At 41.6% G+C, this 23,751-nt stretch overlaps 1 protein-coding gene across 4 annotated transcripts in view; it reads left to right on the top strand.

Moving 5' to 3' along the window:
* The window catches only part of DMD (dystrophin), a 1,834,617-nt gene that overhangs the window by 1,470,950 nt on the left and 339,916 nt on the right, over positions 1 to 23,751 (top strand). For all 4 annotated transcript variants that reach the window (XM_030304767.1, XM_030304766.1, XM_030304769.1 and 1 more), the window contains one exon: positions 6,073 to 6,229. In XM_030304767.1, the coding sequence (XP_030160627.1) occupies positions 6,073 to 6,229 (157 nt within the window). The remainder of the gene's footprint in view (positions 1 to 6,072; positions 6,230 to 23,751) is intronic.

Below are 23,751 nucleotides of genomic sequence, written 5' to 3'. Positions count from 1 at the left end.
TAGAACTGATGAAGTTCGAAGATATGGTGTAAGAGAAAGCAAATAAGATGTCTTGGAGACAAATGAATACTTTAATTGAAATTGTATAATAGCATCTCATAAATTAGTTCAAGGAAAGTATACGCCATCTGTTCCATATGCATTATCACGTCGCATTTTATCCAAGAGGTATAAGAAGAGAAGTAAACACTCAGAGATAGTTGAGTGCCATAGAACGAAAGTTTTAGGTGGGAGAAAAATAAAATAAAAAATTTTTACTTGCATGCATACATACATGTATGTGCACATTTTCTCTCTTTCTCTCTCTCTCTCTCTCTCTCTCTCTCTCTCTCTCTCTCTCACACACACACACACACACACACACACAGTTATTAATGACAGTATCCAACACCTGAATTGTGATTAGTCAAAGAAGTGTTTCTCATTCTAGAATATTCTATATCCACAACCTTGCATTTTAATTTTGAAAATATTAATAATTTGGGAAGTGGTCAGGTGACTGTTTTTTCCTTAAGAACTACATATGAAGATTTCAGTTCATTCTCACCAGATTATATTGTCAAGGTTATTGTATACACTATTAACTATGAGAAGCACATTTGTTATCAGTGTAATTTCAGCAAAATTTACATTCTGCGAGGTTTTTTTGACTTGGGAGAAAAACTTGTAAATGTTAGATACGAATACTCACTCTTATGGAATTCTGAATGCTAATTTGAAAGGCGAGAGTGCCAACATTATATAGTCCACAGCAGCAATAAAGCTCTTAGAGAGTCATCGGCACTAAAAGTTAGAAGAGTTCGGAGGTTTGTCTATAATGGAGAATAAAGAAAGAGCAAAGGTAGCATAGTCTTTCTACTTTCGAGAAAAAATGCAACTTGGACATTGACTATTCCTGACCTTCTTTCTCTTACTCTTGAAATGTTAATTATGTGTGAAAGTTGGAGTTCATGGCCAAGCTGGACCCAAAAGAAACAAGAAAGTTTACTTCTCTTTGAGTGTAATTCTCTCTCTTCATTTAAAGTTCCACAGCTCCCGTTTTATGTCTACGATTCCTTATTATTTCTGCCTTCTTACCTTTTCTTTCTATATGCTTAAGTGCTATCTGATTACACAAGGGTGCCCAAGATATACGGGGGTACATCATTAGTTTTATAAAGGAAGTCAAAGCCCGCGGGTGGCTCAGTCAGTTAAGCATCTGAATCTGCATTTCAGCTCAGGTCATGATCTCATGGTCCGTGAGATTGAGTCCCACATCGGGCTCTGCACTGACAGGACAGAGCCTGCTTGCAATTCCTTCTCCTCTCTCTCTCTGCGCCCCGCCCCCTACTCGTGCACACACGCCCTGTCTCTCTCTCTCAAAATAAATAAACAGTTTTTTTTAAATAAAGAAAGTCAAAGTGAAAAATGAATCCAATGTAACACATTTTTCTTTAAGAATACATGCCTTTCAGGGGCGCCTGGGTGGCGCAGTCGGTTAAGCGTCCGACTTCAGCCAGGTCACGATCTCGCGGTCCGTGAGTTCGAGCCCCGCGTCAGGCTCTGGGCTGATGGCTCGGAGCCTGGAGCCTGTTTCCGATTCTGTGTCTCCCTCTCTCTCTGCCCCTCCCCCGTTCATGCTCTGTCTCTCTCTGTCCCAAAAATAAACAAACGTTGAAAAAAAAAAATTAAAAAAAAAAAAGAATACATGCCTTTCAGGGGCGCCTGAGTGGCTCAGTCGGTTAAGCGTCCGACTTCGGCTCGGGCCATGATCTCACAGTTCATGAGTTCGAGCCCCGTGTCGGGCTCCGTGCTGACAGCTCGGAGCCCCGGAGCCTGTTTTGGATTCTGTGTCTCCCTCTCTCTCTGCCCCTCACCCGCTCACACTCTGTCTCTGTCTCTCTCTGTCTCTCTCTCAAAAGTAAATAAACATTAAAAAGAATCCATGCCTTTCAGAGTAAAGTTTTGTTAAGAATTTCCAACTAGGCATCAACGCAATCATACTTGAAATATTTGTGTCTAGAGAAATCACAACCACTTAAGCAGCCCCTATAATTCTTAGTACGCTGATACTGAAGACTTCCTTAAAGACGAGCATTACATCCCAACACACCTAAAGGTTCTGCATTTTACCCAAACCTTCCAAATGGTGGAAGTTATCTGCTTATTAAAGACCAACATGCGCCTTGTTAAAAGCTAGTAGCCCCTAAGCTCTTGTCTTCACTAATAAAGATTAATAGAAAATGGTTGAAGCTTAAGACCTCCACTTTTATTTTCTGTTGAGTAGGTAGAGGTAAATAGAGTATATTTGCTAATTGGCAGGAAATCTTTTGGCTCGGGGATCCAAGCATTTGGTGAAAACCACTAAGGTTAAAGATTTCTTCACACTAGGAGAGTTTGCAATTTCTACTTCCCGTGTCTAAACACAATAGCTCCAGCTACAGGCTTCAGCTGCCGTCTTTGAGCCTTTGCATCTCAGTTTGCACATTTGCAAAACAAGAGGCTTGACGAGAATTTCTCAGGTTCCTTCCAGCCCTAACAGCCTAGGATAAAACCTGGAAGGGGGAAAAAGAAAAGAGTCATTACAAATAGAAAGAAACAGTTTCCCAAGAGACATTCCCAATACAAACGTAGGTTAATCATTTAGAACTATTTGGTTTGCAATCTCGAAAATCAAAACAGGGCAGCTGCTTTCAGCGATTGCGCTAGAAATGTGTCTCGAAAACCCTTCACAAGCTTAGCATGGCCACAGAAAATGTTTTGTGAGCTCTTGGTGTGTCATTGCGTTTAGATCGCCTTCAAAATCCTGTCACTGACAAATGCCACCTTTGCCCCGTGGAGACCAAGAAGTAACGTTTAGGACATGCAGGAACTACTTTAAGAAACTCTTTCTAAAATGGGGCGCCCGGGTGGCTCAGTCGGTTGAGCGTCCGACTTCGGCTCAGGTCATGATCTCACGGTCCGTGAGTTCGAGCCCCACGTCGGGCTCTGTGCCGACAGCTCAGAGCCTGGAGCCTGCTTCAGATTCTGTCTCTCCCCTCTCTCTCTGCCCCTCCCCCGCTCATGCTCTGTCTCTGTCTTAAAAATAAATAAAACATTAAAAAAAGAAAAGTTCTTTCTTAAAGAATGGCCCTGGAGTTCACCTGCTGAGTTGTGAAGGCTCTCTTTAAAAGTACAGAAAGTCTGGAGGTGGAACCTGGGAGTCTATACCTGAAACAAGCTACTCACGTGGTTTTTATGCACCCTGAAGTTTGAGAACCATGGCTTTAATTGGATACCTTCGTAAGCGTGGTTTTCATTCAGGAGCCGTAATCTGCTTTTCTCCTCTCCCTCCTTTACCCAGCATCCCTTGTCCCTTATGAAACTTTTGGTTACATTTGTGTCACCGCTCTCCAGCCCCAGCAAGGGAAAGAAACAGTCATTTGATACGGAGTGAAGGTGATCAGACGTTCCCAAATGTTAGACCTAAGTCCGCACTCTAGATACACGGCAGCCTTTTCTCCCCCCATCGCAGGTCCTTTTTCCCCTCCTCCATTAACTGCCTTGACTGTCCTGCGTCTGGGCTCTTAACCGTCTCCCCATCTCATGCCCTGAAGCTCCTCTTAGATCCTTTAGAAGTAAATTCCCTTGGGTCCCAGAGCTATTTTTTCCCCTGGGGCACAAAGGGTTTCATTGAGCTGTTAATGATTAGTCAGCACCATTGTACCTAGACCCTGGTTGTAGCCCCGCCTTATGTAAATGAAGCAGCCCCTGGGGGCCTCTGGCGGTGCCGTGGCTTGGCTCTTCAGCGACTTTATCCTCCTCCAGACCTCTCCACCAGGGGGATATTTTATTTCCTCTACCAGACAGAGGGAGCAGGCATTAGGCCTCTCTACATTCTTCCTCACCTTCCCCTCTTCCTACTCCCAAGGCCTTATTGGGACTCCCAAGGTCCCAAGACCTAGTGACACTCAGTACTGCTTTATTTCATCAGAGCCTCTTCTTTTCCATGCCACGCATCCGCGCCCGGACTGTACCTCGCTCCACCTACTTCCCCACACGTCCTGTTTGACCGCTTCCTCCCCCTTCAAGGGGACCAGGCTGCAAATTCCAGACGCCCCAGGGCGTCCCTGTAAGCAGTGATCATCGGGTGCCATTAAACAGTGAAAATCTTGCATAGGGAATTCTCGCTTGGGCTTCTCATGGAAAAGCAATCATTGAAAGGGAAAGGGAAGAGAAACGGAAAAGGACTTACCTCTACCCCTATATGCAGTCTGCACTATTATATTTAATTCATGGCATTTATGGTATTTGGTGATTTGTTTATTAGATAATAATGCCCTTAGAGTCTTGAACCACTTAATTTCTCTGATGGAAAGGCCTTCCTGTTTTTCCAGACACAATGTTTACATTGCTCATAATAGAAAGACGGTTCTGACCATTTGGAGAAGTAGAAAGCTGAGGGAATAAACCACCTCTAAATCTACCTCTGGGAGATAAACGGGTTGGCATTCCAGAATTTTTTCATGCCGGAGTCAAGTGTGTGTACAAAAATAGATAAACATACACAAACGTTTTAGAAAAATCGATTGTAGACATTTTTGTAACCTACTTTCTCCCTCAGCAACTGACGGGGTGATCTTTTCCATATCCCTTAATATATGCTGATGTCATCGCATTGGACAATGCATAGGATGCATAGGCTGTGGACATTGCATTGTAAGACTTAACCGTTATATATGTAATCTCTTCCCTAGTATGGGATATTTAAGTTGTTCCTACCTTGTGTCAATCCTAAGTGATGCTGCAAATAACACTTTTCTACCTATATCTTTGCATGATTTTCCAGTTACTTCCCTAGTACGCGATTTTTGCATTTAAGCTTGTGGGTCATTGCATCTGCACATTTTAAAGACTCGTAAGTATCGTCCTTCCTAAAGAAAATGATCCCTCGGCAAGTTTGGAACAATTTAATTTCAGTACATAGCCACTATTTGGTGATTCTGTTTGACTAAGACCAGCAGGAGAATTGTATTTGAAATGTCAGGCTAAGTTATCAAACAGCAAAGGGAAATGTTTTTCTACCTGGTTGCTTTACACTTCAATCTTTGCAGCGTTGGAGACTATATTATGCTTGTGTTATAGACAGCATTAATTTTTATGAATTAATTAGTAATTGCTGATAATATATGAGTAATGCAGCCTAATTCTTGATTTACCTGAGGATGGAGCTTTGTTAACATTCCTCGCTTCTTCTTTGTTTTCTGGATGATGATTTATTTGGTTAATTTAGCTTCTCATCCTCAAGTGAAATGTGGGTTTTATAGCACAGATCATTCATTTGTATATTCTTAAATGGCTTCTATGGCTTAACATGTTCTAAATACAGTTGATGGTAAAGCACTCATTCTCCTGCCTAAATTATTCATGTTCAGGGCAGGCTTTCAGGCAAATGTCTGATTTTCCTTTTCCACGTGAGTTGTTGTCTCGGTACATTTTACACAAAGGAAACAAAGCGGAAAATGTTGAAACTTGGGGAAAACAAATCCCAGGTGCACGCGAATAAAGAAGGGTGGAGGAAAAGGAGAAGCATATGGGAAGAGGAGCAGAAAGGAACAGATGCCAGATGGAAGGAGTCAATGGAAGAGGCTGCCTAGGGTGTAGAAATGGAAAAGTCAAAATGTGGGGAGAGACCTTTCCATTTCTCAAAGCCGAAAGAATTCCAGTACGAGCATGAGTCACTTGAAAACCGAGTGGTTTATATTAGTCACTGGGAGCAAAATTTTTTCTACCAGAAACATTAAGAATCATTGACTGCAACGCTGCGGAAAAGCAATCCATTCCGGTGTATATTTCATGCCGAAAGTCTCAGCATTCTGCCTGTGGCAATAAATGTACAGCTAAACACTGTCTTCCCTCAAAATTGCCCTCAAAATGCCCCCATTATGGCTCGCAGAAGCACAGAGCTAGATTTTTATTGAGGACTGCTGTATGGTTCACAGTGGGTTTATGTACTATGGAACTAACCAAACCACTGTGCCTTTAATGGGATTATTGAAATCGTTCGTTACCATTCTAGATATTTTGACCTACTTTGTTCCTGCTGTTCTTCAGGTCTCATTTGGAAGCCAGTTCTGACCAGTGGAAGCGTCTGCACCTCTCTCTTCAGGAGCTTCTGGTGTGGCTACAGCTGAAAGATGACGAGCTAAGCCGGCAGGCACCGATGGGAGGCGATTTTCCAGCAGTTCAGAAGCAGAACGATGTACACAGGGTAGGACATTTTTAAGACTAGTGCCTTGCACAGAGTGAGCATTCAGGGACTCTCTTAAAATGAGTTTGGGTTGAAACTGAGCTGACTAGAAATTGTTTTCACTCTGCCGATCCAGGAGTCAATTATAAATAATCCAAGCCATTATTATTTTAAATGTCAAAAGCGCCCACGTTAACAATATCCTTTAAGAAATTGCCCATCTCTGTTAGCGATTTTTAAAAACATTGTGTTAGGGAAAATATTAAACATATACAAAGGAGGCAGAATCCTCTCGTAAACAGCCACGAATCCATCAAGACTTCAAACAGTTATCAGCTCATGCCCGATCTTACTTCTTCTAGACCTCTACCGGTTCTCTATTATTTTGAGAGAAATATCAAGCGTGGATCGTTTAACTCATAAACAACTGAGAAAGTATCTCAAAAGATAAGTTTCCACTCTTTAAATGTGACCACATTGCTACTATAATGCGTTTTAAATTTTATTCTAATGACTATTGGGCATTATTCAAATTTCCACTCTTAACATATATGTGTCTCAAATGTTTTAACATGTTTTTTGTTTCAATAAGAATTAAAATAAGCTTCACACATTGCCTGTGGCCAATTTGTCTCTGAAACACATTTTTTAAAACTTTTATTTTTGAAATAACTATAGATTGCCAGTGAGTTACAAAAATAGTACAGTTTCCCTCTACGCTTCACCCAGTTCGCTCTAACGGTTGCACCTTGCATAACTACACAACAATAAATACGGCTATGTCAACAGACAACATAAAAATGTACAGTTGTAGCACAACTCGATTCACACTAGCTACCTTTCGAGCACACAGTAGCCGGTTGTGCCCAGTGGCTACCATATTGAACGGTAAGTACAGTTCAATGGGCTTGATCGCCTAGTGGCCACCATATTGAATAGTGCAGTTCAATAGGCTTGATCCTATTCAGGCTTGACACTTTTGGGAAGACTGCTTCAGAGATGGTAGTGTACTCCTCCATCATCAGGAGGTATGTAAGGTCTTGTTTTCTCTTTTGTGTGTGTGATTTGGGCAGCTGTCCGTGACCAATGGCTGGGGTTGGAATGTGATAATTACCTGTTTCTATCATTTCTTCTTCGTTTATTAGCCAGAATACTCCTGGGGGGGGGGGAGTTCATTCATCTGCTCTTTGGGCACGCAGTATGCAGTTCATATACGAGAGGCAGGATACTTTACCAGCCTTCAGAATAGCAAGTTATTCATTCACTAGCATCCTCCAACAGTGATTGATTGTTTCTCACTGTTTTTGTTTTCTTTTGCTCTTTGTCGTATTTCTGTTTTCTCTATTAGGCTCTGAGTGGGGAAGTCAGAGATTTGGTCTTGCTCACCTCCAAGACCCTAGTAGCTAGCAAAGTGTCTGGCATACACTGGATGCTGAGAAGTGTATTTGAAAGGAGAATAAAAGGCACAAGAACAGAAATGAATAGCAAACCAAGTAAATGACTACCCGACAACCAAAGCTTGATTAAATGGTGTCACTTCTGTATGTTCAACACTTAAAGAAAGATCTCTGTGGAGACATAGCCAAAGGTAGCATCTTCAAGAAAAGTCAAGGATTTCTATTATTCCAGAGAAGAGGATATAGACGATTGCTCAAAGGGAAGAAGACATGAGGGGAGATCCAGGAGTCTTTGCCCCAAAAAATTGCCAAGGAAACTGACAGTTTCCCCTTTAGCAATTCCCCTTCCTAAGATCCGGAACACTAAATTAGCTTTGTGGTAGAGTGAGATATAATAGTGGCGTTTTTCAAAATGTTCTGCCTTTGAATAAATAGTCCAAACACGCTGGTGTGTGTGTAGAAGAGCGTTCATTGAGACAGGAGGGCATTTTAAATCGAATGCGTTTATACGATATAAAGAAAGGAGACAGGATTTCTGCCAAAGGTGTAATTCCAGTCTACTTCCAGAAACCAAAGTTGAATCATCGGACAAGTGCACTAGCAGTCAGGACAGACTCTAGCCACGTTCCTCTGTAAGTTAGATTGAGATTGTTACTTTGTTCTTCAGCTATGAGGTGAAGAATGTGATCCAAGTTTCCCCGGTGCCTACTAGCCAGCATCTTATTACAAATACTTCCTCAGTGTCCCAGGTTATTGGCTTTAATGACTTGCTAACAGTGGTGAAATGTTAGTACTCATGCTCAGTCCTCTTACGCCGGAATCTCATGACCAGTAACACGCTTTGGGGAGACAGCGATGCTAGAGTTATGGGTAACGTGCACCAGACGGAAGTGAATTAATCCCCACTTGGCTGGTGTGCTTGTTCAGATACCCATCTGTCACCTTTCTTTAACTTCTCAGGACTTCCAGCCCGTTGATAACTCTGTGTTCTATACATGCGTTCCACTACTCCTCTCTCTTCACCTCCCTCCGAATCTCACTTAGGTTCAATCATAAGACATTTTAATAACTCTTCCCCAAGATGATAAGATCCTGTGCTTTATTATCTTTTTGTGGGTGCCATCTGCAAAACCCCCCAAACTTGGAGAATCTAACTAAATACTTTCTCCTGTCCAAACAACGACAGAGAAGACCACTATAGTCACCTTTTCAGGATGACAAACCAAGTGTTCCATTGACCAGCCCAATACATCACTGAGTCAGTTTACCTCCAAAGTACTTCTTGGCTCTGTCTACTGCAGTCATCACCATAGTTACAGAAGACCATATCTTCTAATGTTTCTGCGTCTACTCTGGCCACCCTACAATGCAGTCTTTACATTTCAGCCAGAGCGATTTATGTAAAAACATACACTGAATTATGTCAGTCCTCATCTTAACACTCTTTAATGGCTTCTCAGTGCCCCTGGGGAAGGACCAAAATCCTCAACAAGGCCCCAACCTTCTCTTTTCTTACTGCTCTTTCTCTTGCCCTCTGGACCCTAGCCATACACCATGTTCTTTTGGTTTCTACAGTACTCCGTGTTACTCTCAGGTGGTGCTTTGAACATGTCGATCCTCTGTCTGAAGCCCCTCCTGCCTACCCCCACGCCTTCATAATTTCCTGGTTAACATCTGATAATCCTTTACATCTTGGCTCAGACATCGAGCAAGCTTTTCCACGTTGCCCACATTTGACCAGATCTTCTTCTACATGCTCTCATACACAGTCTACTTTTCCTTCAGCAGCTTAACATTCTTTGTCATCACGTATATGTGTAATTTTTTGATTAATGTCAATCACTGTCACTAAACCATGTGCCCCAAGAAGCCTTCTTTTGGGGAGAGGGTTGTCATTTTTGTACCCAGCACTTTATAAAGTGCCTAGTACAGAGTAGACACAAAATAGGTAAAGAAACAAAGGAATTGAGGAAGAAAGGGAAGAAGGGAAGGAGGAAGGGAAACAAACCAATCAGTGATCTAATCTTAACCTTATCAATTCTTCTTTAGTTTACTGAGACCAAGGGCAGGGAAAGAAGAATAACGAGTGATGTTCCTTCCTGACTGCAGGATTTTTCTGTTTATTCCCAGTTCAGCGTCCATTTGTACTGTGTAGAGCTACTTTGATGCCCACTGTTTTCACTTGTGGTCTGGCCCAATGTTTTCACGAGCTTCTCTTTGTATCCTTAAGAAACATTCTTGTCACAAAACACTCTCCTCCCTCAAAGAACATCATCACTCCTAAGTGTTGATGAGAGAACCATTTAGCACCCTGTTTACTCAGAGTTTTGTCACATTTATGCAGTAGCCCTTTTATAGTGGCAATGGAATGCCTGTCTAGTTAGTAATGCTCCTGGTGCCTGTTGGCAAAAAGAAAAAAGGAAAATCCTTGAAACTGTGTCTCTTTATCAGATCTCCTGAACTTACTTAGCAAGAGAGAAAGGAAATATAATCAGTACAAAACTGTCAAGATCTAGTCTTTGACAGATTTTGTATTTGTAGACTTGTTTTACTTTGCCACATTTCCGGGATTATAAATCGTCTTGCTCTTTATGGGTTTCTTGATTCAAATACTGTTGATATAGACTGTTTAGTATCAAGATGGGTCACTTGCCATCATAAACTTGTTCCCCACGTATTTGGTGTGTCACTTTTTTTCAAATCCCCTGCTTACCATCTATTGTAAATTATTAATGCCTCGGGTTGTCGCTTCTTATGGGAATACAAATCCCATTACAATGTCAGAAGTCGAAACTATAGGAAAATATTTTTCACTTTTCTTTTATATAAATCAGGATGTTTACGGAAGAGGCAATTTACATTTTCTTTGTGTATCGTTGCAGATTAATGATAAAATCTGATAGCACAGCATCGTATGTCTTGTACTCTTAAGGCAAAAACCTGCAGTCATTCTCAATCACCGTGATGGAGAGTTCATGTTTTTCTTATAGGGAAAATTCCAAGACATTCCACACAGGTAGTTAGGGACTGCAGTCTTACCCCCCAAAACAATTTTCACCCTCATGGGAGTGGATCTGTGTTCCCCAAACCAGCCGGGCAGCATAACAAACTGTAGCTGGAATGGCTCTCGAACCTGATTAATAAAATAATGCTCCATATGTTATAAATAATTAAAGCTCAAATATGCCTTCGCAAATATAAACTGACCGATTTCTATATCTTTTGAATACATTATCCAGGCTTTTACGGCCCCTCATTACTTGCCTCGCTAGACTGACTCGTTTTCAATTAGTGTGTATTATTCTGGTCCAGATATATTTTTAAAACTGACTTCCTTTGTTTTACTTGAGCGGTCACTAAAGTGATATTTATTACTTGTCTACTTCTGTGATTAACGTAGAGAGAGTTTTAAAGGAGCCCATCATAGTGGGAAATTTCTAAGGAGAACGGCGATAAACCAGTGGCTTCTTCAACTCCCTTCCTCCTACCCCAAATCCCAACGGAGATTAGGTCTTGATTATAAGAACACTGTACATAATGACTTTTTGTTTGCATCTGTAGTAATGAAATTGTTTGTCATTAGGCTTTCATCTTTCACTTTAAAAATCTCTATAATTCCTTCCCTTGAGACCGTTAAGGACACCTTCAAAGCTTTCTAAGATTTTCTGGTTAAGATTTAGATGGAAGGAATCAATGCATACATTATTAAAACAGTGGACAGAAAGCCATTATTGGGTGGGTGCTGTTGACAAATGAAAAGGCTGGAATAAAGTAGTTTACTTGTTCATTTGTCAGGTCATATATTATGCATGTTCGATTTCCTCAGAAGTCACCACAAAGTGAGGGAGAGGTTTAGAAATTCGATAAAATTATCCTGGAATCACGTTGTTGATTATACATTTATTTAAGCTAATTCTGTCATCAATGCTAGCCTTCTTCCTTTGGGTACATTTTAGTAGCTGTGTTAGCTTGATGAGTTCGCTGTGTTTTCTTTCCACAGAAATAGATTATGTCTTCGGGTGCCATATGTGAATGTTAAGATTCAAGTCAGCTCTGTGTCAAAAAAAGAACAAAACGCATTGTTCCCTAGCACCTCTGAAAAACAACAAAAAAAGGTTGTGATAGGGTAATTCATTCCAACATTCAATGACCTGGCCTCTTAGAGTTTCTGAACAAGTTTGGTTCGCCTGCAAATTCACTGTTAGTTATTTCTACTCTCCACTGTCTGCCGCTCTGTGTTGGAAGAAACAGACAACTAGACATCTTTTTTTGGTTTGGTTTTGTTGTTTTGTTTTACTCAACAAGGCCAAAAGCTTATTCTTTAAACAGGCCAATAAAAGCGATAAACTCATAGCAAGGCTTATAAAGAAACAGACCAGGAAATATAATTCGACGGTATCAGGTGGGGATAAGGAGAACGTGGCTGGAGGGCCTACGGATGTCAAGATAATAAAACATTTCACAAGTAACCTTTTACTAATAAAGTTCACAATTTAAGTCAAAATTCCAAATTTCTTCAAAACAAGACATTCAGCTAAATCAAGAAAACAATTAGAAATCCGGATATTACTTTGGAAATAGACATCTTTTGGATCTATTCTGTATCCCTAATGGAGTAAGCTACTTTTGTGTAAGTTTGATATTTTATGCAGTCCTATTTAGGAATGCTGAATAGAAAAGATTTTAAAATTATTTTTAGAACGACATTTCTAGGCATTTGAGGGAGTCTTCTGAAAACTAGCTACATCATCAAAACTTGAGAACGGAGCCATCTAGGATTTGCCACTTTTCTTTAATGATCCTAACAAAATAAAATATGAATAATTTACAAATTGACTTCCCTACCAAAGTCCTCTTTCGAACCATGTCAAAATATTCTGACATCTGGAAAAACACCCTTCAAATGATATTTGTGTAGGATGTTGCCTTTATAGAGCGCTTTGACACATTCATTTACTTTCAAATGAACCCCTGGTCTTTTTCTGTGTCCTTCCTTTTCCCAAAAAAAGCATTTTAGGGAAAACTGTGCCATAACTCAGACTCCCAGGATTTATTGATTCTCTCGGTCGTTATTTATTGAGGGCCTACCCTGTGCCAGGGCTGAGGATAAAGGAGTGAACAAAACGAGACTCTGCCCCCACGGACCTTCAGATTTTACTGAGCACAACATGTAGTAAACCAATAAATTAACATGTAGGCTCCTATCAAATCAGTGCTAGCAAGAAAAGTAAACGAAACAGGACCAGAGAAAGAATGAGAGGTAGTGGCCCACCTGCAGAGGCGCTTTTCCTCCAAAGGTCTGAGTGAGCCGAGCAAAGACCTTGAGTGAAGAATATTTTAGGCAGAAGAAGCCGTGAATGCAGAAGCCTAGATGTAAGAACAGGTTTTGTGCGCTCAAGGAATAACCGGATGGGCTAATGGTAGGTTGTAGAGAGTGTCAAAGGCCAGATAAGCATTCATGTTGCCGGCCACCATTTGGAGTAGATTTTATTTTGTGCATAAGGAGACACCACTGGGGGACCATAAGCAGGGATGACTTGAACTGGCTTTGGGTGTCCAGAAGTTGACTCTGGCTGCTCTATGGAGAATGGACAGTGGGAGGAGCCAAAGTGAAAGCAGGGAGAAAGTTAGGAGGGCGGTGAAGTCATCTGGGCAGGAGATAATAATGACTTGGCCGAGAGTGGAAAGGATAGACATGATGACAAATTATTTGACCCAAGATATATTTTTTTTTTTTATTTTTTTAAATTTTTTTTTTTTCAACGTTTTTATTTATTTTTGGGACAGAGAGAGACAGAGCATGAACGGGGGAGGGGCAGAGAGAGAGGGAGACACAGAATCGGAAACAGGCTCCAGGCTCCGAGCCATCAGCCCAGAGCCTGACGCGGGGCTCGAACTCACGGACCGCGAGATCGTGACCTGGCTGAAGTCGGACGCTTAACCGACTGCGCCACCCAGGCGCCCCGACCCAAGATATATTTTGAGGGTAGAGCTGACAAAACTTCAGAGACATGGGATGTGGAATGTGAGAGGAAGTGAAGAGTCAAGGATATCTCTGAAGTGTCTGATTTGAACAAGCGGAGAAATGATGAGACCATTTATGGAGGTGGGAAAGACTTTGAAATGATCACGGATGAGGCCGTGTATGTGGAGCAAAACAAGTCTTCCATATATAGATTATATCGATAGAGACAAATGGTACGATTCAGAAATTATTCACCACTTACACTTGACAATCTCAGATTCTGGCGGAGCCTCCTGGGAATGGATATAAGTTAATTTGTCACGGGGTCTCCTGATAATCAATTCATCTGTACTATTGCTACAGAAGGAATTTCCAAAACTTAGGGTTTAGGTTCAATAACCTAAGACCTAATTCTCTAAATGACCACGGGAATAGTTTGAGCTTTCACCAGTGATTTCTCAAGGTCAGCTCAGAACTTAACAACATTATTGTCAATAGGAAGTGACTTCCCCAGTGGTTGTTGGAAGCAGCCCAGGCCTAGGATTTAGAGTCAAACAGCTGTTCAAGATGCTGCGTGGGCACTAAACTGTTCCTCCATAGTATCACAGATCTGCAAGCAGGCTGGACTCTATTCTAGCCCATGCCCTCGATCTCAGAGAGCACAACTTTTACTTTAAAAGGCTTCCAAAGAAATAAATCTCAACAAGGTGTTGATTAAGCACATGTCCCCCCCTAAACACTCCAAAATGTTTTCTCATTGAATACAATTAGATTTTTTTTTTTGTAATCATTTCAGGCTTGACGTGTGGCCATTTATTTTCCGACTCTGCTTGAAACTGATTCAGTCTCGCTTACGAAAGACGGTTGTTCTTGTTGTTGACTCTCAGAAACAACAGCCGAGATGTAGCTGATACCGTGATCCATTATCCTCGCTTTCATTCAGGAATGGAGTGGAAACAAAAATGGACCTTTTTTCCATCTTACTTAATGATGATTATGTAGTCAAACTCTTAGAAGTAGAAATTGGAAAGGATGTTGTGAAAAGCTGGGGAGAGGATGAAATGGGAAGTTTCAGTTGTGCAGAAGGAATACGTTCTAGGGACCTGCTGTACGACCTAGTGCCTAGAGTTAACACTACTGTGGGTAGAGGGTTGAACTAACTTAAAACTTTCTTAAGGAGCTATATCTCGTATTGAGCATTTTTAGTGCAATTTTAAAATATCGGGATGATTGGACCTTTCCTTTGTATTCCATACACTCCATTTGTAGAACTTCTCTAATACCAGCCATTTCCGATGAAAATGAAGGGAATCCTCTGTCTTTTTGTTTTCTTGTTGTTCTTCTCTTCCTGCTTCTTTCCGATTTCTGCCTTCCATGAATCCCCATGAATTTGCCTTAGATTCTTAGAGGCAAAATTCCTGCCGCTCCAGTTAACCACATTTCTGGATCTTGCCCCTTCCCAAGATCTTGGTTTCAAGTTCATTGGGCTTTGATGCGCCCTAAGTCAGCATTCAGTAAATAAAACACTGGTGAGGTGTTTGAGACTCAGTAAACATGGTGGCTGTCTACGTGAGGAGTGTCACTGTGGTGACAGAATGTATTCAACTTTCTTTTCAGAAGTCAAAACAGTATGGGAAGCATATAGAAAAAGCAGAAACAATGTGGAAACTAGCCTGATCATATAGGGTGACAAAACTAAAACACTGATCAATTTGTAGATATGGCTGTTAATGTCCTTGTCCTGTGCCCGTTCAGGAACCACTTGTTGTCTGTGTGGCACCATTAGATCACTCCAAATTTTAGGGTCTGTCTAGTGTTCGCTCATCCCTTACCTAATGCTTCAGACTGGATGAAAAGCCCCAACCAAGCAGTTCTAACTTCTGAATGTGTGAGCATGAACATCTCCTTCTAATGTGGGGCATGAACATCTCCTTCAGGGAGGGAATCTCTAGGATTAAGAAGGCAGAGCAAATAGGGCCTCCTCTTGAGGAAAATCCACTCAGCAGCTCAACGATTACATTCAGCCTTGGATCTGGCACATAAGGAAAGGCCCAGAATAAGAGCTCTCAATTTTTCCCAACCGACAGCATTTAATTTTTTCTCTAATAATTCATGAGCCCAGGCTTTCACCGTCAAGCATGTTCTACATCTAAATCAAACTGGCCTCCACATAACACACTCTGGTCTTCGAACTGGGTGTTCTGTTATGTGGTCAACAAAATTTATTATCCACTATGTGCCAAGCTATGGCTATAATTTTTATCATTAGGAATGCTGTCTAGAAGAGATCGTCTCAAATTGCCACCATGTAACAGGCTTATGGCCAATTAATGACCTAAACAACCTAAACACTTTGCTTATGGAACATTCCAACTGGATGCGAGAACTTAGGTAACGTGTTTAGTAAACCCCCCGCATTTTACAAACGAGGACACAAGGGCTCAGGGAGATCTTAGGCCTGGTTCTAGATCACCCAGCCAGCTTCGGCCCATCCCAGACTTGAACATCCTTTTCACCACCACCTCCGTCCGCCTGGCAGGGTGATTCTGTCAAGTTCTGCTGACAAGTGTGAAAACGTACAGTCATTCCATGAGATTTCAGTCGGAGTAACACAAATATAGACTTGCCACCTCAGTGGGAATTTAGATAAAATTCAGCTCCATGGAAACTGCACATGGTTGAAAGAGATCTGTGTTTGGACAAGCGGGGGTTTTAACTCACATCCATAGCGATAGGACCACCATGTCTAGGTGAAAGCATTATCGTTTTTCTCTCAAAAATGTCAGTCCCTGTGCCCAGAGCTCTCATCCCGCCCCTCTCTTCCCTGAGGTCCCTCAAGCACGTCAGTGTGTCACGCTCTTCATCCTCTCTGCACGTGGTTCTAAGCTACTTCTCTGTATGGTATTAATAGGTATTTGAGGTCAGATTCACCCTATTTGGTTTTCTCCCCCGTAAGGACGAGAGGCCGGGGAAACAAAAATCAAATAATCAATGACTCGGTTCTTCTCTATTACTTTCAGGTGTTTTTTTTTTTTTAATTTCTGACTTGCTTCATGGCCATTAGGATTTTGCGCTTATGCGGCTTCCAAATTATTGTAATTCAGGGATCTTTTATTTTTTATTTTTTTTTTATTTTTTTTTAATGTTTATTTATTTTTGGGACAGACACAGAGCATGAACGGGGGAGAGGCAGAGAGAGAGGGAGACACAGAATCTGAAACAGGCTCCAGGCTCTGAGCCATCAGCCCAGAGCCTGACGCGGGGCTCGAACTCACGGACCGCGAGATCGTGACCCGGGCTGAAGTCGGACGCTTAACCGACTGAGCCACCCAGGCGCCCCAGGGATCTTTTATTTTTTGCCGTCACTCACCTTCAGCCTGGCTTAAGAATTTCAGGATTTGGATTCTAAGTGACTAATGAGCTGATGGCCTTAGGCAAATCCCAACTTATCTGTACTTTACTCCGCATTGGTAAAACATTCAGAGTATAAAAGTATCACCACAAACATATCTATTCAGCCAAACTATTGGCTCCTTCAGGACAAAGATCATGTTCCTACATCTTCCCTCTCCTATACATAATGGATTCAAAATAAATATTTTTAATTAGCTAGTTAGTCAGCCTACAGTCAGTCACCCAGTTGGTCAGTATTTGTGATCCATAAATACTATCCATCAGGGGCACCTGGCTGGCTCAGTGGGTAAAGCACACGGCCCTTGATCTTGGGGTTGTGAGTTTCAGCCCCACAGTGGGCGTAGAGACTGCTTAAATAAATAAACATTAAAAGTCATAAATAAATAAACATTAAAATCATAAATAAATGTTAACCATCAGATCATCTCACCTTAAAATAAATGGATTTACCTTGGCATGTCCCACTAGTACGCTTGTGTGGTGCATGCTTCATATAAATTATTCTGTGAAACTTAGGAGCTGAAGGAAAAAGGTCAATTTAATATGCCTATTTTTCTTCATTGGTAAGACGGAATGCTACTTTCTTTTCTCAGAGGTGTTCTAGGTCTTAGTAGATGCTTCTGGTTCCTTCCATATCACTGTTTTAGGCCCTTGGGCCTGGCTATCCTTGGAAAGGTAAAAAGGAGGCTGTGGGGAAGAGGATGAGTTTTAAAGAAAATAATTTGATCTGTTCAAAGGATTCCGGAAGTAGATATCTTAACATCTGAATATGAACATCTAATGTAAAGGTTATTCTGTATGTGTCGGGAGGAAGGGCTCTATATCTGATACCTTTCTCACATTGGCACATGAACGAGCCTCCTTGTCTGATTTAAAACATTAAGCATATGGGGCGCCTGGGTGGCGCAGTCGGTTAAGCGTCCGACTTCAGCCAGGTCACAATCTCGCGGTCCGTGAGTTCGAGCCCCGCGTCGGGCTCTGGGCTGATGGCTCAGAGCCTGGAGCCTGCTTCCGATTCTGTGTCTCCCTCTCTCTCTGCCCCTCCCCCGTTCATGCTCTGTCTCTCTCTGTCCCAAAAATAAATAAACGTTGAAAAAAAAAAATTTAAAAAAAATAAATAAATAAATAAATAAAAATAAAACATTAAGCATAACCTATGAGACAAAATCAGTATAGCATAGGAGTGTATATTTCCCCAAACGTCGCTCAAATAGCGTCAAATAGCCTGTCAAATACCTTTGACAGGCAAGGCGGTTATCAAAGAGTTAAGTCCCCTGACATGGAATGTTCTTGTTTTTGTTTTAAAATGTTTCCATCTTCCTTCCTCTAAAAATGCAGTGAGCTCTTATGCGGTTTATGGTAAGTCGATTAGATGTTGAAAAATTGATTTGTCATTATTGTAATGCAGACTCTTCCTGAGTTTCTGTCATTGTTGTCTTTGTTTTTGCATTGTACATAAGCCTATCTCTTTTAAACTCCACGCTATGAGGGCCGCTGATACTTACTGCCTAGAACAGTGTCTCGTAAGTACAGGTGCTCAAAATCTTTTCAATGAACAAATGGAACAAGACCTTCCATTATCACCATGCTTCCAATGACATATTCCTATTTATGGTTTTTTCCGCATAGTGAGAAATATTACCATTTTCTTTGTCTTCTGATTTTCTCGAACCAACTATTTCTTCCTTTGTTCTGGGGTTTTTAACCTTTCTTATATTTGGTCGACATCTTCCCCAATTCTAACGATATAGCACATAACCTTCTCTTCCATCCACTTTCTTTTCTTAATTTCAGACAACGATGTGAAAATAATGCTGTTTATGTCTTTGTAATGACAGAACTTGCTTTGTCTTTTCTTTAGACTCAGTTTAATCCTCAGTGACTCATATTTAAGCAATGAACTGTGCAGCTGTGATGTTGCTATGCCCTTGGCAACAACTCGAGGGGCAAACAAGTGGTCTCTCACAAAGAATGTTCAGTTGTGACAATGGAATTGCATCATCAGGGTCTTGGACTTTGTCAATTTGATGGGACCTTTAAGATCCGTGTCCTTCTTTGACAGACCTCACTCCAATAATTGTCTCCACCTTCCCTTGTCTATGGCTCGAATATATTCCTCTCTGCCATGGTCACCAACTGGCCCGGGTTGCAGGCGACCGTCCTGGTTTTAGCATTCAAAGCCCCACTTCATGAAGTACTCCTCAGTTCCACACAAACCAGGACGGTCGATGACCCTACTGGTAGCTTCCGTCTTTCACCCTGTGTTCAAACCATTCCCGTTCTAAAAGGAACGGGCCATCCTCTTACATTGTAATCTGACCTGTCCTCTTCCTATCTTCCTTTCCTCTTTCTCAGAAAAAAATGTATACTGCACAGTTCTCATCTAATTTTTCTCATCTCTCATTACCCCTTCTTCTCCCACTCACTCTTCAACTAAGCCGACTTCTGAGGCTACTGCCCTCCGCTGAAATTGCTCTCACCGAGTCCTACGAACACGTCTCAGTGCTGCTCTGGCTTTACATCTGAGGGCCGTGATTGGACGCTCTCTGTCACTTTCTTCCTCTCTCTTCAATAGTTCTACACTTCTCATTTCCCCCACGCTTTCCACCTATTCGTCCAACTCCTTTTTGGCCTCTCGTGGGATCTATTTCCCCTGTCTGCCCGTACATTTTGTATAGTCTCTAGAATATACTCTACTGCCTGAGCAATCTCGTGTACTATGTCATTTTAATCCTCATCTCTATGCATAATCATAGGCACTCAATGGATGTTAACTGAGAAAATGACTCCTAAATCTCCTTTTCTTCTCCCTGAACATCAGACTTGGATATTTCTGTCCTTCTGGAAGGAACGATACCTCTCCAAGCTGAGCATATCATGAGACAGATTCCCCCCTCATACTCTTGTTGAGTTTTTTTTTTTTTTTTTAATTTTTTTTTTTCAACGTTTATTTATTTTTGGGACAGAGAGAGACAGAGCATGAACGGGGAAGGGGCAGAGAGAGAGGGAGACACAGAATCGGAAACAGGCTCCAGGCTCCGAGCCATCAGCCCAGAGCCCGACGCGGGGCTCAAACTCCCGGACCGCGAGATCGTGACCTGGCTGAAGTCGGACGCTCAACCGACTGCGCCACCCAGGCGCCCCATCGTGTTGAGTTTTTAATATTCATCTTTATTAATTTTATCCCGAATGTGCATATGAAGTATCCTGGATCAGAGACTGATTTCTTTGAATTACCTAACAGGGAATATCATCACTGTCTCACCCCTTCTCACGGCGTTTACCCCAAGTCTTACTCCTGGTAAAGTAAGAACCAGTGGTAAGAGCTAATGGAAAATTTTCCCACATGACTGGCTACATATTCCCTAGGCCAGAGACAAGGAGAAAGGATTTTTCTATTATAAAGGGGAAGGAAGCCTCCTCCTTCAGAAAGGATCCCCTTCTCCTCCCGATAGGGTCTCCTTGGAAACATAAAGGGCCTGAGTCCTAACTCTAACCTTTCTAAAAGCCAGATAGCCCTATGTAGCTTGGATTTTACGAACTGGAAATGTCACCGAGGTCTGGGCTTTTTTCCCAACCTGTAAAGACCTAAAGAGAGAGCCACCCCAGTCTTGCTGACAACTTGGAACTTAACCTGGGAACTTCCTCTGGGCTCTAACAGTTTGATCCTCTTGGATGAGAGAAATTGACTAGACGAATGACTGCAGAGCAGTTCCCATGGGAAGGTTCCCGGAGCCAGAGCTCTTTATAGGCGTGCTGAGAAATGCAGGAGGCTTTATTTCCTCGAATGCGGTCTAATTGCACCCAGAATTCAGTCATCTACCCAACCTAGAAGCTAGAAGTCTTCCTTGCTTCTTCCTCTCTCTTATCACTGGCATCTATTCAGTCACCAAATTCCCACACCTCTACACCTTAACATTTCCCTGCTCTATCCTTTTTTTTACTGGGGGGTGGGGGGTGGGTTCCACTGCCCTGGATCAGATCCTCATAATCTTTCAGTAAATTCTTCCAGTTGCCTCCTAACTGGTCTAATTCCATTTCTGCCCTTCTCAAAGACATACTCTGTATTTATGTCAGGGACATCTATTTGAAACACACACATGCCCACACCACTCTCCTGCTTAAATCCTCTCAAAGCCCCCTGATCTCCTGGGGGCACCTGGGTAGCTCGGTCAGTTAAGTATCTGACTCTTTATTTCGGCTCACATCATGAGATTGAGCCCTATGTCGGGGTCCATGCTGGGCGTGGAGCCTGCTTGAGATTCTCTCTCTCCTTCTTCCTCTGACCCTCCCCTGCTCGCTCTCTCACTCTCTCAAAAAAAAAAAGAAGAAGAAAAAAGAAAGAAAAAAGAAAGAAAGAAAGAAAGAAAGAAAGAAAGAAAGAAAGAAAGAAAGAAAAAAAAGAAAGAAAGAGAGAGAGAGAGAGAGAGAGAACTGGCCTACTTGAGAAAACTTGAGATGTGGATACTCTATGCCATACTCTATTATGTCTTATGTCTTCACACATGTATTTTCGTTGGTTTTCTTCTCCCTCCTCTAATCTGCACTTCGCTGGCTAATGCACATTCATGCTTTAGAATTCTTCATGAATACTATCTTCTCTAGGGAGCCTTTCCCAATTTCCTTTCCCATTTGATGCAAACCTCTAGCACTTTCCACACCGTTTTGAAATTATTTCTGTGTCTGACTCTTCTCCTGTATACGAGTTTCTAAATGGGAGGGGTGGTTTTGCATTCAACTTTGCATTTCTAGTTTCTTATACGACTACTGACACACAGTAGTTCAACAAAGGGAGCCATTATTATTTTATAATTAGTAATGTCAAAGTTAATTGCCTCCTATCAAGTCCAAATGGAGAGACTAGAAAAAATGATAATTTTTTTGAAGTTGGGAAAATTAAATGTATGAGAAAATGTAAGAATACAAGAGCTGTATACACATACACACGCGTGCACGTGCACACACACACACACACACACACACATACACACAGATTTCAAATGAGATATTAGAGGGAGAATCAGCCTTACACGTAAGCAGAATAAATAACCCACCTACTCCGTATTATAATACCTACTCTGTATTATTTCAAGAGGACAAAAATATCTCACTGTACCAAAACTACATCCCCATCCAAAGACTGAATCCTAATATTTCACTTCTAGAACTTTATTATTTCAATTCAAACACCTTGCCTTGGGGCGCCTGGGTGGCTTGGTCAGTTAAGCGTCTGACTCTTGATTTTGGCTCCGGTCATGATGTCACAGTCATGGGATCGAGTCCCACATCGGGCTCTGCACTAAGCCTGGAGCCTTCTTAAGATTCTCTCTCCCTCTCTGTCTCTGCCCCTCTCCCCCAGTAGCAATCTGTCTCTCTCTGAAAATAAATAAACATTAAAAAAAGCCAAGCACCTTGCCTCTTTCCACTTAACTGTTAAGTAACTATGGAAGACAAATCATTTTGCCAAGTGTCAAACTCAGGATTTTTTTAAAAAAATTTTTTTAACATTTATTTATTTTTAAGAGACAGAGAGCAGGCAGGGGAGAGGCAGAGAGAGAGGGAGACACAGAATCCCAAGCAGGATCCAGGCTCTGAGCCATCAGCACAGAGCCCGACGCGGGGCTCAAACCCACAAACCGCGAGATCGTGACCTGAGCCAACGTCGGACGCTCAACCGACTGAGCCACCCAGGCGCCCCATGGATTTTTTTTGAATGATGAGGATTTTATCTATACATGTATCATAGAATACAGTTCTGGAGCATTCCTATGACACAATATATCTGGAGTTCAAACGAGATGCAGCTAATTTTTCTCTCAGTAACAGAACAGGGCTAAATTCAATAGGTAACATTGCTAAAACTAGGGCAGAATTGAAAAGGGATTTGAATAAATAAGCTCTATGTCGGGGCAATTATGATTACTGTTTACACTGGTCTATTAACATTTATGTGGTACTTAATACTTTCATTAACATCTTCACTTCTAAGATAGTAGAATCTGGTCCGTAACTATCTTCGATGGTTTCCAAGTATCTGTCAATTTATTCCAGCCTCATACGCTGTCTCACCACCGTTGGCACTCAATTGCATATGAAGTTTATTGTTTTTGCTCTGTTTCTAGTGTGTTAGTGTTCTCCCTCTTTTCATCCGGAAGCTTCCTGAAGACAGAAACTCTGCATTTTGCTTTCCTTTTAATCCTCTGTATCAAAGAAGCTTACAGATTAGGGTTTAAAATTGATAACTAGCGTAGATGACCCCAAGAGACCTATTCTAGGCCTATTCTTTCATAGAAACTTATTCCCTCAATTCCTAAGTCCAGTATACCTCAAAGCATTTCTCCCATTCTCAAAGAAGTCACATTAGATAATGGGTATTTTTCAAAAGGACTGAGTTTTGACTGTGAATACTTCACTTTATAAGTTGTCAGACATTTTGACAGAATTAACTGACGGTTATGGATTGAATTGGTTGTGTATTTCACTACAACCTAGGTTCTTCCAAACAGCCCTTCAGGCCCCCTACTGTGCTCTAGAATAACCATTCTTTCGGGTATACAGAAGTCTTCGTGATCCCCGTGAGCATCTTGTAATATGTATCTTTCAACTTTGCCTTCAGATTTCAAGTTTGGCGCTCAGGTTGTACAAGTACATCACTCTTATCTTAATGAAAAAGCCTCAGTGTTTCTTGAAAGTTCCCCCATGCTCTCCAGAAGAGTTTTATACACACAGTGGTTTCGTGCTTAACAGAAAGATCCATACGGGCTCAT

This window comes from Lynx canadensis, chromosome X (assembly GCF_007474595.2).
Source record: "Lynx canadensis isolate LIC74 chromosome X, mLynCan4.pri.v2, whole genome shotgun sequence".
NCBI lineage: Eukaryota > Metazoa > Chordata > Mammalia > Carnivora > Felidae > Lynx > Lynx canadensis.
The sequence above is the reverse complement of the archived record's forward strand: the minus strand, read 5'-3'. Positions and strand labels throughout refer to the sequence as shown.